This window comes from Canis lupus, chromosome 8 (genome assembly GCF_048164855.1).
Source record: "Canis lupus baileyi chromosome 8, mCanLup2.hap1, whole genome shotgun sequence".
NCBI classification, from domain to species: Eukaryota; Metazoa; Chordata; class Mammalia; order Carnivora; family Canidae; genus Canis; species Canis lupus.
In genome coordinates, this window is record NC_132845.1 from 23,118,564 (window position 1) to 23,134,852 (window position 16,289).

The following is a 16,289-nucleotide window of genomic DNA, read 5'->3' on the forward strand; positions in this document are numbered from 1 at the left end:
TCACAAGTACGCATTCTGTTTGGAGCAGGCCTCTCAAGCCTCATCCGTCTCCTTAGAGTAAAGCTGGTTGTTTCATCCACGCAGCTTCCGATGGAGCCAGCCCTTGTGTCTAACAGCTCCTTAAAGACATGCTGCAGTGCTCGAGTTGGAGTTGGTAGTTTGCATCTGAGAAGGGCCAAGACAGGGGAGTCCCAAGTGTCACTCTCCAAGTGCAGATTTCTGCTTTCTCCGGGTCCCCATCATCACTCCCACCCAGAGCATCAGCTGCTTCCTGGCGCAGAGCACAGTTGCCCAGCTTTCCAGAGTGTACTTTGCAAACAGGATGCTAAACAACTTCTTATTTCTGCAGATCGAAGGTTTTCTTGGTTGTTGAGAATTCTAAATACAGATGGCTTTTTTTTTTTTTTTGAGTTAGCTTAATAAACATCTTTGCCTTCTGTTCTTTCGTAGCAAGTCTTTTCCTTTGTTTAACCGATGTGTCCCTCGGACCCCTGAGTGCTATTCCTCATTTGCGTCTGTTTTGATAAACGATGTCGACATCCTCCATCGAATCCTAAGTGGGATCATGTCCGGAAGGGACACAATCCTCGGCCTGTGTATCCTCGCCTTAGGTAATTTTCAATTAATTTTCTTGTAAATTTTCTTGCAGTGTCTGTGCCACAGTTTCTAGCGCTTACATATTTGTACAATGAAAATTAGCCTCTGACTTAAAGATAAAACTTCGCGTATTTTCTTCATAAATATTTTCAATGTTTTTAGGCTCAGATGGGAGAGGGGACAATAGAATTAGGGAAACACCAGCTGGGCTCTGCCAAGAGGCCTCACCGAGTGTGGGCTGCCTGAATATAGCAGCCGTGTTCAGAGCCTGGTTCTCAGTTCTGTGTAAGGGTGGATGTGCAAAGCAGTTCGCAAGCTGGCCATGAAAAGTTCAACTGTCAGGGGAACCAGAAATGCACATCTTCTGGCCAGAATGCCCTGTCCCCACAGGCAAGCCAGATCAGAAGGCTGCTTGGTGAGCAAGGGAAGGAGGCATGTGCATCCTTGTTAAGTAACATCACACAGCAATGGCCTGATGCAGCCAACTGCCTGCATTGGGTTGTAGGCAGGTCAAGGCCTCAAGCTGGGACATGCCTCTTCCTGGCATTTCTGGAAGCAGCTACCCCGACTCTTGACCCCTTAACTTCCTATTTGCTCTCTTTCAACATGATGAGCCCCTTTAAGAGTCAACTTTGTCAGGATCCCTGGGTGGCTCAGCAGTTTAGCGCCTGCCTTTGGCTCAGGGTGTGATCCTGGAGTCCCAGGATCGAGTCCCACGTCAGGTTCCCTGCATGGAGCCTGCTTCTCCCTCTGCCTGTGTCTCTGCCTCTCTCTCTGTGTCTCTCATGAATAAATAAATAAAGTCTTAAAAAGAAAAAAGAGTCAACTTTGTCTTTGAACAAGTTAGCACATTCTGCCAATGTGGGCTGTAGTAATGGCCTACCACCTACCCCTTCTCCAGTGGCTGCTCCCCAGCCTTTTGGTTGAAAAATTCTTTGGTCAGCCATGATTCTGTCAATTTACAGGCTGAATTTTCCGCAATTTCATAACCAAAGGATCACTACTTTCTGAATGCTTGGGGATGCCTAACTCTTCACCATTATGTAACTTCCCTATTTCTTACAACCCAAATGTGCCAGGCATCATGCTTTCTCTTAACTCATTAACACCTCATCAGAATTCTATCACCATTTGTAGGAGGGGGAAACAGGCTTACAGAGGTTAAGTGACTTGACTGAAGTCAGGTGATGACTAGAGGAGGTGGCATGGCTGAGACTTAAACCCAAATGTATTTTGCTCCTCAAATCCATGTTCTTAACCACAACACCAAACTATTCATATGTAATCCTGATTTGTTGTTTAGCAAAAAAGTAAAACCATATATAAATTCACTGATATGCTTAACATAAAATAATAAGCTTAAAACCCCAAGAACTGGAAAGTAGTGTGCAGATTTTTTACATATACAGCTTACTGAAAAATTAGAACCCTAAATTTTTCATTTCTAAAGGCATTGATTTTTCATATTTAGTAAAGATACATGAGCATGAGAACATTTAAAGTTAAAACTTTACATAAGCCCAATAAGAAGTCAAAAGAGTTAAGTATGGCAAAAAAAAAAAAATTTTAAAGGTTCATGTGGACTTAAAAAAAACATTTGGGGGGGCCTTTGGGTGGCTTGGTCAGTTAAGCGTATGACTTAGGCTCAGGTCGTGTTCTGGAATTGGGCTCCGTGCTTAGTGGGGAGTCTGCTTGTCCTTCTCCTTCTCCCTCTGTCCCTCCCCCTGCTCATGCCCTCCCTTTCTCCCTCTCTCAAATTAATTCATTAAAAAAATAATATTGGGTATTTGAAAATAAGACCTGATTAACAAAAGAAATTTTTTCTTTTTAATTCAAGAAGAATGCTAGGGCTTTAGATATTGGCTTACTGTAGCAGATTGAACTTGTATATGCCTCAGAGAGTGCCCTGGGTGTGTCTTGTTATTTTTGTTTAGTCGATGTTTAAGATATTCAGAAATTGAAGGAAATCCTTAGCACTCCCTCTTCTGGGCATCATGATAGCCCTGGCATCATTACCCTCACACCTTGATTGCTGTTGGGGTTTATATGTTTTGCTTAATTTTTCAGCCTTGTCTTTGGGCATGATGTTCACCTTCCGATTCATCACCACCCTTCTGGTTCAGATTTTCATTGCACTGATTATTTCCGGACTGTTGCGTAAGTATTTCCACTTGATTGATTTCCTTTTGATTAAATGAAAAGCCTTTCCACTAGGTATGGAACTTAAAAAGTTGGCATTTTTGAGCTAAATAAGTCTCAGAGAGTCTCTCATCCAACCCCATCATTTCACATATGGGAAAACTGAGTCAGAGAGGACAGACGGAGTTGCTTATGTCATGCACATAATAGGAAAGTTGATGCCAGTCTATTGTCACTGCTGTACTCTGCTGCTGCTGAGATGGGCCTGCCAGTCCAGCAATCCTAGTGGCCATGCCTTTAACAGACGACTCCAAGACTTGTTGGAAAGAATGCCTTCTTTTAAAAATGTCTTTTGAACTTTCATATCAGCCATGGATTCATGGGTCCCCACAGCTGTCATGCAAAGGCTCCCACCAGTCTAAAAAGATTCAGGTCCTAAGCTGGGGCTTAGGTCCCAAAGACCTTCTCCTGTGCCCACTGGTTCCCCTTTTGTTGCTGGAATGTGGGTGGGTCCATACAGGGTTTGTCAGGAAAGGGGGCCTGAGAGGTGGGGCACCCAGGAGGTTTGAAGGAGCATCAATTTACCAGCTGACATGGGATGCTTGAACTTATAATAATTGGTATGACTGTAGGGTTTCTTTCCCCTGAATGATCAGCTCTGCCCTCAGCGACTTAGGGCCGTACAGCTCATAGTTGCACAGCGTGCCATGCTGGAGGACAGACACAGCAACGATGACACTTTCCCACCTAGGCCAAGTTAAGACAAATGTGACCTCTGTAGTCACCATGGTGGTGGTGTAGGTGGCATGCGGTGCTTAAATGGAGAGCATTTGCAATGTCAGGGTATCCACCTAGTGTTGTGAGTGCCGTGCTGATGTCCAGGTTCCCGCAGGGGTCATCACCAGTGGAGCTCGTTGGGCAGTTCTAGATTTTGGACTTAAATGTTGTTCCCCTCACTGCCCTGCCCATGCACTTTCTTCCCCAGTCTGTAGGCTGGGCTGACAGGATGCACCTGTGTTCTGGAATCACTTCCCTGTGCCTCCCAAAGACAAGCAGCCACTGCAGGTCCGGGTGGTTTGGAGAGGCTACCCTGGCCCTGGCCAGCTCCTCCAGAGGGTCAGTGGTTCCACATAAAGCCCTGGGCCTGTGGGACCCACTATCCGAGCCAGGCCACTCCGTGCGTGGCCCACATGCTGAGGGTGGGGGGCGGTTACCCCATGCCTGTGTGCTGAGCTGCCCTGGTGTTTTGCTTTCTAGTTGTCTGTGGTGTCTTATGGTGGCTGTATTACGACTATACCCATGACCTCAGCATAGAATTGGACACAGAAAGGGAAAATATGAAGTGTTTGCTGGGGTTTGCTATTGTATCTACAGTAATCACGGTAAGAAACGCCCTTCCAGCAGGAGGTCAAGGAGCCTGCTAGGACTCTGAAATCCGAATAATTAGAGTTTAACCCAAAACAACTAGAATTTGTTTTTTGGTTTTTTTTTGACCTCAGAGTATGCATACATAATAGTAGGGTGAATGGACATACATGTTCAGTGTGTTCTCTTTTTGATTCGCAGTACCTCCGTAGAATAAATCAAAGCCTTTAAAAAACAGGAAAAAAAAGGCCTACCTTCTTCCCAAGTCATTTCTGCCATCACTCAGAGGTTGATTTGTTACTTGTGCTGATTCATTTTCCTTGAATACAGTAGAACCATTTTTACCCTCAAGCGGCCATAAGGTGGACACTGTGGGGTCGGGGGAGGGGGCCGACTTACCACAGTTCCTGTTTCCTGTTTGCGAGGAGCCTCCCCCTCCAGCCAGTGGATGCTCCGGGTGTGACAGCTTCTACTGCCCTTGAACACAGAGAACCCTTTATTTCCAGACCTGCTGGCCACTGGATTATTTTGGTTCTCAGAGAACCTACCACCTGCCCCCATCACCCCCCGCCAGAACTCCCCAGTTAAAAACTGGCAGAGTGTTGAGGCAGCAGATCCGGGTTGTTGCGGGAGGGAGGAGAGGGAGGTTGGCAGCCCAAAATCATTCGGGTCACTCCCCAGGGGGGCATTAAAAGCACTAGAATCCCAAGGTCCCGGAGGGGGGCTGGAGTTGATTTTAGGCGATCATGGCCATTCCTGCCCATTCCTGCCGGCGTGTTGCTTATTCACGGTCTGTGGGTGCGCAGCGGCCAGGGTTCCCACAGGCCCTTTCGCTCTTCCAGCAAAGCAGACTCTCACCAGCCCACTTCTCTTCCCAGGAGAGCCTTCATTCCCATATTTGGTAGTCTCCACATTTTCTCCTTTCTAGTGAGGTTTCAGGTTTGTGTTCTTCACATGGAAGGCATCTCAGGGAACAAGTGTATGATTAAGGAAAGTTCCCAATTTGTCCTGCCCCAGGCAGGGACCGGGCCCACAGCCATTCCAGGGCCTGTGAATGAGCCTGGAGGAAAAAGGACCCCCTCTGTACCCCAGGCTGACACTGGAGCTGTTGGGCAGTGGGGAGGGGGTGGGGGGCAGGGCTCCGAGCTGGGGGGAGAGCCAGCCTTCTCCCTGAGTCCTCCACAGGGCTTCCTTTGTCTCCACACACTGAACCTTTAATGGCACCAGACTCCAGAGTCAGGGGTGGCTTCTCCTCCTCACTGAGTGTAAAGTTAGCAAGAGGGAAGGCTGTGAAGGCAGAGAGGCTGTTGCCACCTTGTCTGTGAGGACTGTTCAGGTGCTGGGACAGAGGGTAGAAGCAAACGGCAGCTCACGCACCATTCACATGGCACATTGGTCACCACTCCTTACCCTGACACTCCCATGTAGTGAAGATCTCCCAGGGAGATCCTAGTCTGCTACCAGGACACCTGGGTGGGATATGTTCCCATCTCCTGAGTCCATAGAAGCTACCTTACAAATCAACTTGAAGACATTGTTCTGGGGAGATGGGGGCTGCCTGTGAATATTATATAAATAGTTTCACCAAAAGCCCTAGCAGTGATGAGAAGAGAGGGTGAGTGGCATTAAATGCACACCTCAGGGCATCAGCCTAGGAGTACAGGCTGAAAGGCAGCTCCCTGAGGCTTAGACCCCAGAAGAGTGAAGTCAAGACGTGGCCACCATGGTGAGTCAGTCCTGCCCCCCAGCCCAGCCTCGCCCACACCCCCCATTAGGTCCTGCTGATCCCCGATGAGACTGGGGAGAGTGACAGATTAGAGACTCTGCACTTGTAATGAACATCCCTGCAGTGTACTCGGGAGTGTGAGAGGAATATTTTATGCATATATATAACTTGCAAAACACACATGCATTTAAATACGCACATGTTAGCTTTCCACTTGGGAGCTAGAAGCCAAGTGTATTTACCTAGAGATCATATTATTTTGCTTCATGAAAATTTTAAGTAAGACCAAAAAAAAAAAAGTTGCTTTTTCTTATTGATAGTAGTAGGCATTGAAAATGCAGAGTTGGAAATTCCTACCTAGCCTTTACAGCTTTAGGGTATCCAGGCCTCTTCCCTGGCTCCCCCTGACATGCTACAGCTGGGTCAGGAGGCTCTGGTCCCAGCTCTGGGAGCAGATTGGGTCATCCCTCCTTCCCTTGACTCTCCTCTACTGGACTGTAAGATCCTGTGGCCCAGGAATGCCTCAGCCCAGCTGGGAGATAAAGGGTATTCTAAGCTAAAGGAATGGCACATGTGGGGTCACATGGACATGAGTGGGACCTGTGGGATGTTCCCCTGGCAGAAGCCTGAGAGCCCGTACAAAGAAGGACCATCCATGCCAGGAAGGTCCTGATCTGTGATGATAATGACTTTGATCTTTATCCAGAAGCATGGGTAACTGTTGAGGGATTTTGAGCTGGGAGATGACATCATTGATTCTATCCTTTACAAAGATCCCTTTAGCTTTGGGTTAGAGGAGGGAAAAGAACAGGAGTTGGGAGCCAAGGGGATTAAAAGCAGAGGCTCAAAAAAAAAAGCAGAGGCTCGAGGATGTTTTTGGGGTACAGATGATTGAGGATAATAAGACTTGAGCCGTGATCAACTGTGGGAATAGAGACAGATCTGGGAAGCCGAACACAGGCAACTGGGATGGTGCTGTGCACTGGGCACTGGGCCGTCCTTGACGTTAAAGGATGGCTCTGCTCTCAGGGAGCTTAATCTAATGGGAAATTCAGATGAGTAAACATTTGCAGTAGAAAATGCTGAGAGCTACAACTGGTAAGTTTGGGATGATATGGAAACGCACAGGAGAGGAAACTCATTCTTGGACAGTCCAGAAAAATTAGGGCCACTGGAATAGGGAATCTAGAAGAAAGAGGAGATTTTTATGTGAAGATAATGAATTTGGTTCAGGACGAGTTAAATTTGAGAGACTGTTGGAAGTTCACAGCCTGGCCAGGAACTGACATGCTTACTCATCCAGCACCTAGAGAAGGGTGAGGCTGGAGGTTCTTTTTTTCTTCTTCTTTTTTTAAGATTTTATTTATTTATTTGAGAAAGCACAAGCCTGAGTGAGGGAGCAAAGGGAGAGGGAGAAGCAGACTCCCCGCTGATCAGGGAGCCTGATGCTGGGCTCCATCCCAGGGCCCTGAGCCAAAGGCAGATTCTTAACCAACTGAACCACCCAGGCGCCCCGAGGCTAGAGGTTCTTATTTGTAATAAGGTTATCAGCCTCTAGGAAGGATGCTAAGACCACAGAGGAACAGGAGATAGCCCCGAAAGACTCTGAGAAACAACAGCGGAAGGAGTAGGAGGAGAGCCAGAAGAGCATTCACAGAAGTCAAGGGAGGAGACAGTTTTAAGGAAAGAGGAGTGGACAGAGATCCGGGTGCCAGACTCTAGGGAGGGTGTGAGGGTGGATGGCAGGTGGAGACTAGTCCGTGCGGAGCCTGCCTGTGAAGGGTGTGAGGAGGTGCAGGCAGCTGGGCTTGGGTGCGAGGGTGAATTTAACATATAATCTCCATGGAGGGGGGCCAGAGCCGATAGAAAAAGGCTCAGAAGGTTGCTTTGAGGCACGATCACTGTCCTTTCCCCTCCTACTTGCATTCCTTGCCTTTTGCAGTCCTTGAGCATTCTCTGAGTCTCTCGGATATTGTGGTGATGAGGCAAGGGTTAGAAGATGGTTCTCTGACCCTACAGGACTTGTTTGCATTTTCTCTTGTTCTCTGCATGTTCCCTTAGGTGAGGGATTGTGCCTTGTTCACTGGTACAGCTGCAGGGTCAGCATAGGGACCAGCACATAGTAGATGCTCAATTAGGACTTGAAAATTTTTCTGGGGACGCCTGGATGGCTCAGTGGTTGAGCGTCAGCCTTCAGCTCAGGGCGTGATCCCAGGGTCGCTGGATTGAGTCCTGCATCGGGCTCCCCACAAGGGAGCCTGCTTCTCCCTCTGCCTCTGTCCCTGCTTCTCTTTCTCTGTCTTTCATGAATAAATAAATAAAATATTTTTTAAAAATTAAAAAAATATATTTTTCTGTTCCATTATAATAAAAGTAGTGAGTAGCTATCTCAAAGAGCTGTTTGCTGAGATATCAGTGAAATATTAAGGTTTGCGTTAAGCTCTTCTTGGATGTTCATTATTTTGAGTAATTTAGTCTAACCTCTTTCTCACCAGGCAGTTGTGCTCAGCTTGATTTTTGTCTTCAGAAAGAGAATAAAATTGACAACTGAACTTTTCCAAGTCATAAATAAAGCCATCAGCAGCTCTCCTTTCTTGCTGTTCCAACCACTATGGACTTTTGCCATCCTTATCTTCTTCTGGGTCCTCTGGGTGGCTGTGCTGCTGAGCCTGGGAACTGCAGGTAAGCGCAGTGGGTCCTTCATCTCAGAGCTGTGCACTTTAGAGCCATTGGCCTGTTTACGTAGGGACCTGATCTCCTGTGCGGTGAGAGGCGTCTGATGACAGCGGGGATGGTGCCAGGGGCTCTGTCATGGGGGGAAGCAGGAAAATCCTTTCCCTCTTTTATACTGGCTTTAAAGAAACTGGGTTTGTTTCACAAGAGGAATAAATTCAGTAAGGACTGGAAGAGCTTTCGGAAAAACTACAATATGAACAAAAGCCTCTAGAAGGAAGGATTTAGATTTTATCTGAGGCAATTTGCCAACTCCTCTCAAATTAGGTGATCAAGAAGAATGTCCTATTAAAGTCTGTTAATAGGACTGCTCAGTAGAGCCGCGTAAGTTTGAAGCGAGTGCATATGGAAGTTCACATCGCCTAGGTCCTGAGAAGACGGTCCTGAGTCGCCCACCCTCCTGTTGTCTCTCTTCAGTGGTTTTCTACCAGAGGATTCCTCAGAGTCAGCTAAGGGGCTTTATTATTAAAATACACTGGCCTGGGCCCCATCCTCAGAGATCTTTTTTTAAAAAAATATTTTATTTATTTATTTGAGAAAGAGAGCATAAGTAGGGGGGGTGGCCGAGGGAGAGAGAGAAGCAGGCTTCCTGCTTAGCGGGGAGCCCAATGCCGGGCTTTAGCCCAGGACCCCAAGATCATGACCTGAACCGAAGGTAGACACTTCACCAGCTGAGCCATCCAGGTGCCTCCATCCTCCGAGATCTTGATTCACTTGGCTTGAGGTGGGGCAAACTATATTTTGTTGAGGCCCCATAACAGGGCAAAGAAGTGGTATTTAAAGTACTGTTTGAAATGAGATAATGAGCTTCTGTCAGGATATATATTACTCCTTTATTGAGGAATCTTGCAATGGGGGGGAAATGTCAGAATGAAGTAGTGGGCTTCGTCAAGCAGCTGGTCTATGTGCTGGCGCAAGCTCCTCATCTCACTGCGGGCTAGGAGCAAGCAGGGTGAGGACAGGCAGCCAGGCTGTAGACACACCTTGAGTGGCCCCGTTCTCCGTCTGCTCTAACTCCTCTGACTGATTTGGTTAAGAACCACATTCACACTCGGATGGGAGTACCAAAGAGTAAGTTGCCTTCCGAGCCTGTCACCAGATGGATAAGAACCACGGCGGATGTCAAATCAGCAAAGCTACTGTAATTCCTTACTCTTTCATCAAGTTTATTTTGTCCCCTGTTGGCTCTGGTCAAAAATGTAAGAACAACTGCTGTGTAGTAGATTCTTAGTAAACTGGGATTTCTTCCCTCTCCTCTGGAGAAAACTGACCCATCGGAGCTTGCTCAAGATCGTCAGGAGGCCCCCTGGAAGGTACAGCCCATACTCCCAGCTCGGAAGACACTGCCAGAGCACTCTTCTTTTCTTCTCTGGAAGCTTTCTGAAGATCTGCAGGGAACTCAGAATAATCATCCCGGAAGAAACCTTGGTTGAGCAGACGGGACTGTAATCAATCAGGATGAGGTTTGTCTGGAAGTAACAGAAGGCTCAAACAATCAGTGGCTTAAATAAGATATTAGGTAATTTCTCTCTTACGTAAAGGAAGTCCACAAGGAAGAGCCCCATGCCAACGTGGTCCTCTAGAGATGGAGGCCGTAGGTGCTTGTGTTCTTGTGGCTGACACCCTCTACCACTTGCTTCCATCCGGTGACTGAAATGGACACTCAGGCTCCAGCTATATCCTTCTCCAGCCATTAGGAAGGTGGTGGGGACAAAGGTGAGCCGCCCTTCCCTCTCTCACCCCTTCTAGAAGCCGTGACAGCACTGACACTTCCACCCCACTGGCCAGATCCTAGTTATACAGCAACACCTTCCTGCGAGGGAGGAAAGGAGATGCAGTTGCATCGGGGGCAGCCACGCACAGTTAAAAAAAAATTAGAGGTTCAATTGCCGAGAAAAGGCGAAGAACAGATATTAGGGGACAATTAGAAGTCTCAGCTAGGGTAACACTGAACGGTTCTATTTTGCTCCTTTGAAGGAGTCTCGGTCCCGCTCAGAAAGGAGGGCAGTGGCCTTGGTACATGCAGGCAAGCAAGCATTTGTTGGCCAGGGCCCAAACTCCAGGCTCGGCGTTAGGAGCTTTCTTCGGTTGTCTGCTTTCAGCATTGCAGTCCCCTTTTGTCATATATGTTGTTATGCTCAAGTTCTGGGCAAGAGAATTGAGGTTCTGAGTACTCGGTTCGTGGAAGGTCACACAGCTAGGAAGTGCGAGGCTCTCTGGCTCCAGAGCCCTAGGCTGGGACCCGTGCGCCCTCCACCATCTCACGTTTCCCGTGTCTGGGATAAAAGGTGGGCCTCCTCAGTTTTGTGTCAAGTGAAAGCAGTGCTGCGGCCACAGCGGGGGCTGGCGGATGTGGCCTGTGCCCATAATGTTGTTTGGGGTCTGTGGTTACAGGACAGCATGGCAGGGCCAGAGGTCGAAGCCAGGGTGGGCTGGGAGTGACGGGTAGCAGCGGGCGGCAGGGCATGACACCCGGGGTAGTGACTGTGGTATCTGAACCCTGGCCCTAAAGAATCACCAGAGAAAGGGTGAGGTCATGGAAATATGACTCAGGACCAGGGAAGAACCTTCCTTCCTCCTCCAGCCTCTGGGGCACGGCCGCCCTCTCCCCCACACCGTCCCCTGGGCTGTGAGTCTGGCTGAAGGAGATCGTCCCTGTGGTTAACCCACAGTACTCTGGAGCAGGGCACGTTCATTTGTTCTTGCCTTTTAATTCACAAGTGTTAGGGGAGCAGGTGGGGCCGAGGGCCTAGGCCGGGCGCTGGGGAGGAGGGGTGGTCTCCTCACAGCACTGAGAGTCGAGCAGGACGGACAGTTAAACGTGCTCATGGTGCAGGTTGATGAATGTCACCATAGGAGGGATTTGGGGAGCTCCGAGAGCACCGGACCCAGGCTCCACCCCACAGGGTGAGTCAGGGAAGGCTTCGCACAGGATGGGCTAGAAATTGCCAGATCAGAAAATACAGAAGGAAGCCAAAGGGGGTTCCATAGGGGTCACAAACACCAGGAGAGGGCCTGGCCACAGAGGACAGGAGAGAGCCAGTCCTGAGTGAGGGGTGCAGTCGGAGAGGACCAGGTCCCAGGGCCACCTCACAGGTGGGCTGCCAGCGTGCTGTCCCTTCAGTTCCCCGTCAGGCCCAGGTTGGGCTCAGGGCTGAGGGGCAGGAAACAGCATCTGCCCCAGCGCTGTGAGCAGGAGAGGCAGGGAGCCAGGTAAGGGACTCCGCGGGTCGCCCGGGAGGTCACGTACTCCAGTGTGGCCATCCTTGTCAGTGGACGGAGGGAACCAGCAAGAGGGTGAGGAGCAGAGGGGCAGGAGACAAAACCAAAGCCGGGTGCCTGGGACCCGAGGGAGGCCCGCTGCTAGCTGCCCTTCCGCTTTCCAGGAGAGCAGGTGTCCCACCGAGCCACGGTGTCCCTCCTCCCCGGGCTCAAGCATCCTGAGAGCCAGACTGGCTGTCCCCTCTGGCCACCTGACTCTCCTTGCCATTCTCCTGTGGGCCGCGCCAGGCGCACAGAACTCCTTTGTTCTCAAAGGCCTTTTCACTCAGTGCCAGAGCCACCACTCAGGGGCTGGCAGGTCACTTCGTTGTTTCATGTCATTTTGACCGTCGAGAGACGCCCCAGCTGCTCTTATGGGAGGCTGGGAGCTGCCGTGGGAGCTTGTGCAAAGAAGCCAGGTGACGTGGGGGTCAGAGAGGTCAGCACAGCACCTGGTCGTCTCACTCCACGTCCCCTCCGGCAGCTATAGAACCCTCCATTTGTCCAGTCCATGCCCCCTGGGCCAGGAAGCAGGGGCTCCTAACTGTCCTCAGCGGGTAGTTAGGAGCTTTTTATCATGTCAGGTGGTTGAACGAACTAACATTTTAATGTGTAAAAAAAGAAAAAGAGATACAGAAAAAGTGAACTTGGGTTGTTTTTGCCCAGCTGCTTCTCTAGTGACTATAAACCAGTATCTGAGCTAGTTGACAAGTTCTGGCTTGTTTGGGGATTGTTTCAGCAGACCTTATCCAGGCCCTCCAGCAAGGACATTTATTAGCCTCTGGGGAACTGTCTGCTACCAGCACGTGACAATGACTACAAAAATCCAATGAGGGAAAAGTGAACCCTGTAATGACCTTGGGATCCCGGCAGGTACAGGTGGCAGGGTGGAAGGAGCCCATGTGGCCTCATTAGGCCCAGATGTCGATAAGGTTGACCCCGGAAGCCCCAGAGTCAACAGTGGCTGAAGCCCATCTTAGGGTGGCACTTCCCCTCCCCAGGTGCTGTGGTTAGAAAGGTAATAGCAGGGATGTGTTCAGGTTCTTGGGACAGGCAAAGGGCCATGCTTGGGAAGGAGGCAGTAGGGACGGGCAGGTTTCCCATCAAGGGACCCAGCATCCAGGCTGGCTCTGGCCTTCCTTGTATGATAATATTCTGTGCTTCCCTTTTCCCATTTTTCACAATGGAAAAGTGAGGCTTTCCCCAGCTGCTGCACAGGGATGTGAGGAGGATGAAATGAGGCCAGAGCTTTGCTTTGCAAATGAGGGACCATGTATGTCCCTTATGTTGGGAATTCCCGTTGACTAAGGAGTATCTGGCACTAGCTTCAGCTTTAGTCTGTGCTCTGCCTGGCATATTTGAGAACATAGTCTAAAAGAAAATTGTCTTCTTTTTTAAAGTCTGAGAATTTGAGAAGATAAGGCCTCCTAGCAGCCCAGACCTGTCCTAGGGACGGGCAGAGGGAGCTTGCACAAAAGAGATCTGAAACAGCTCCTGCTTTGTTGAAGTTTATGGTCGCCGTTGGGAAAGTGCAAAGGAAAACCATCTCCATGGACATCTTTGTGCCTTTGCACCTGCTGTGACCTTCATCTGGAAACACCTCCTCTTCATGAACTGCACCCTAGCTCTCTACCCCAAACTGCCTGGGGAGCTAGTCATTCTCCAGGAATTGTTTGGAGCATTGTTTCTTAGACAATCTATAAATTCTCCAGGCATACTTTGTATTGCTTCTTCATTTTCCTGGCATTTTTTTTTTTTTTATATTCTTCATTCTTTCAATAGCTCTTCACTGCGTGCTTACTACCGCTGGCCTGGAAACTAGAAGTACAGCCATGAGCAGGACAGTGAGTGGGGAGAGAGGGAATAAGTAAGTAAATATAGTATATGTCCCATGGTGACGAGTCCTACCAAGAACAGTATTGCAAGATACTGACTCATGCGTTACCATCCCACTAGCATACGAACATCTTGAGGGCAAGGGCCATGTCTTTTTTTTTTTTTTTCTGTGTTTCTCAACTCAGCCTGCAGCCCCCAAATGACTTCAGAAAGTGTGCCCTGAATCAGTGAGTGAATTCGCATTAGTGCTGTATTAAATGAGATGTATACACAGAATGAACTTGGTAAATCCCAGACTCTATGTCAGTGAGATTTTCTTCTCTTTTTCCCTAATCTGCATGCCATCAGAGCAGAAGCTGAGCCAGTGGGAGACACAGGCAGGAGGGATGTCAGTGGGACACCTGAGCCAATTTGCTGGAAGAGGCCAAAGTATAGAATGTACTAGAAAGCTGAGTCCTTCCAAGTTGGACCTTCTTCCTTTGGGAAATTATCCCAACCGGCTGGTCTGCCTTCCTTGAGAAACTGCCATTTATATGATCATGAGTATCACCTTAATCTTTCAAAATGCTTTGAAGCTTGTATATAATACCTGGACTTATAACTAGCTTCATGATAACTTTCCTCCAGTTGATATTGATGATATCCAGAAAATGGTCTCAGATCTCTATAATAAGATTATTAGGGATATAAGATATATTGGATTTATTTATGTATACATAGGATATATTGAGGAAAGTTGATTCATTCATTTATTTGTTCATTCAATAAATGTTTATTGAACATTTACTGTATCAGACCCTGTTTTAGAAAAATACAGCTTTCCTTCTAGTTTGGAAGCTAGGGAGGATGGGTGTTAAATAAAATAAGTGAATTTTATAGTACATTAAAAGTTAATAAGTGGTATGGAGAGAAAGCAGAGAGAAGGAATGAGAAATGCTTAAGGGGGAGAGTAATTTTAAATGCGGTGAGTGAGGAGGACTTCTTTGGGGTGACGTGAGCAAAGATTTGAAGGAGGTAAGGGCAGAGCCATGAGGCCATATAAGGGAAGGGACAGTGTTCTTGGCAAAGGGAACAGCAAGAGGCAAGGGTACTGGGGAAACAGCGAGCAGACCCCTTCCGCTGGAGTGGGATGGTTAAGGGAGAGCGTGGGTCAACAGGGGGTCAGAGAGAGCATGGGGTCAGATCCTTGGGCCTTGTAGCCTTTATGGGAACTCTGGTTCTGATCTGACCTGGGAAGTCATTACAGTTTTAAGCAGAATAGTGACGTGATCTGATGTACATTCTAACAGCCATCCGGGGAGGAGATGATGCTGGCATAATAATGGATGAGGTGTGACATATCAGATTCTGAGTCTATTCTGAAGGATTTCCTGATATATTAGTGGAGAGGTGTGGAGGAGAGATCTAGAGGTGACACTGAGCAACTGGAGGATGGGACTGCCGTCAGCTGAGAGGGGGCAAGACTCTGAATGGAGCATTTTATGGGGGATTATATAGGTTTTGATTATGTTAACTGAGACATCTTCTTGGCAGCCAGATGGAGATGTCAAGCGGGGGATGAGCAGTTTGAACCTGAGATTTCTGGAGCCATCCGAGCTAGAGATCTACATTTGGGAATTGGGGAGCATATAAATGATATTTAACACCACAGGAGTAGAAAGGACTTGTTTCGGGGACCTTCAGTGGAAGAGATTCTGGAGCTGAGGAGGAACAGAAACTGAGGCCGGCCAGGAGCAGCCCCAGGAGGATGGAAAGTGTCCTGGAGTTCGGGTGAAGGACGCCAGGGACATGTTAGTGGCGTCCGATGTGTCAAATGCTACTGCTAAGCGAGGTAAGACCTGAGGACTGACCACTGAATTTAGCAACAAAACGGCTTCAGTGAAATCTGAGGGGAGTGGATCACGATCCGAGTGGCTTGAAGAGGGAGAAAAGGATTGAAGTGTATGTAGACACAATCCTGAGCAGTTTGGCCACAAAAGAGGAGCAAAGGGGCACCTGGCTGGCTCACTCAGAGGAGCGTGGAACGCTAGGTCTTGGGGTCATGAGTTCTAGCCCCACATTGGGGGTAGAGATTATATTAAAATAAATAAATATATAACCTTAAAAATGTTTTTATAGAGGAACAGAGAAATGGCAAGGAAGCAAGAGGAGGAGAGTCAAGAGTAGGGTTTGTTTTTCTTTCAAAGACGAGAGATGGTTAAAAATGATTCCATCGAGAGGAATACTTAGGTGAAGGAAGCAGGAGGCGAGAATTGCTGAAGAGCTGTCATCAGAAGATTGGGGGGGGGGGATCTGGAGGAGGATTACGGACAGTTTATCACATTAAGTGGGGGTCAGGCTACGGCTCATGCTGACCAGGTAAGCTGTTGGGGGTAGGCACCCGCAGAAGCTTGCCAATTGCTCCCTTTTCTCCTGGAAACTAGAAGTAGGTCTCCATCGACAGAGAGTGGCAATGGGGAAAAACCTTTAGAAGTTGAAGGGGAGATGGAGAGACTGGTAAAGCACCATGTGAGTTCCTGATAGTCACTCAGATGGGGTCTTCTTTCTGATTCTTTATTTGCTTCTTTCATGTTCCCCCCTTAATGGCTAATGTCCAGAATCATTCCAACCTGCAGTAGATGCTTAATAAATA

General features: G+C 48.3%; 1 protein-coding gene across 10 annotated transcripts in view; it reads left to right on the plus strand.

Moving 5' to 3' along the window:
- Positions 1-16,289, plus strand: part of SLC44A3 (solute carrier family 44 member 3) — a 112,233-nt gene that overhangs the window by 28,628 nt on the left and 67,316 nt on the right. For 9 of the 10 annotated variants that reach the window (XR_012035115.1, XM_072834595.1, XM_072834592.1 and 6 more), the window contains exons 6-9: positions 451-611; positions 2,665-2,754; positions 3,994-4,118; positions 8,323-8,509. Coding sequence is in view for 9 of the 10 variants with exons in the window: in XM_072834595.1 (XP_072690696.1) it covers positions 451-611; positions 2,665-2,754; positions 3,994-4,118; positions 8,323-8,509 (563 nt within the window). In the remaining variant the exon portion in view is untranslated. The remainder of the gene's footprint in view (positions 1-450; positions 612-2,664; positions 2,755-3,993; positions 4,119-8,322; positions 8,510-16,289) is intronic. The other variant, XM_072834600.1, reaches the window with a different exon arrangement.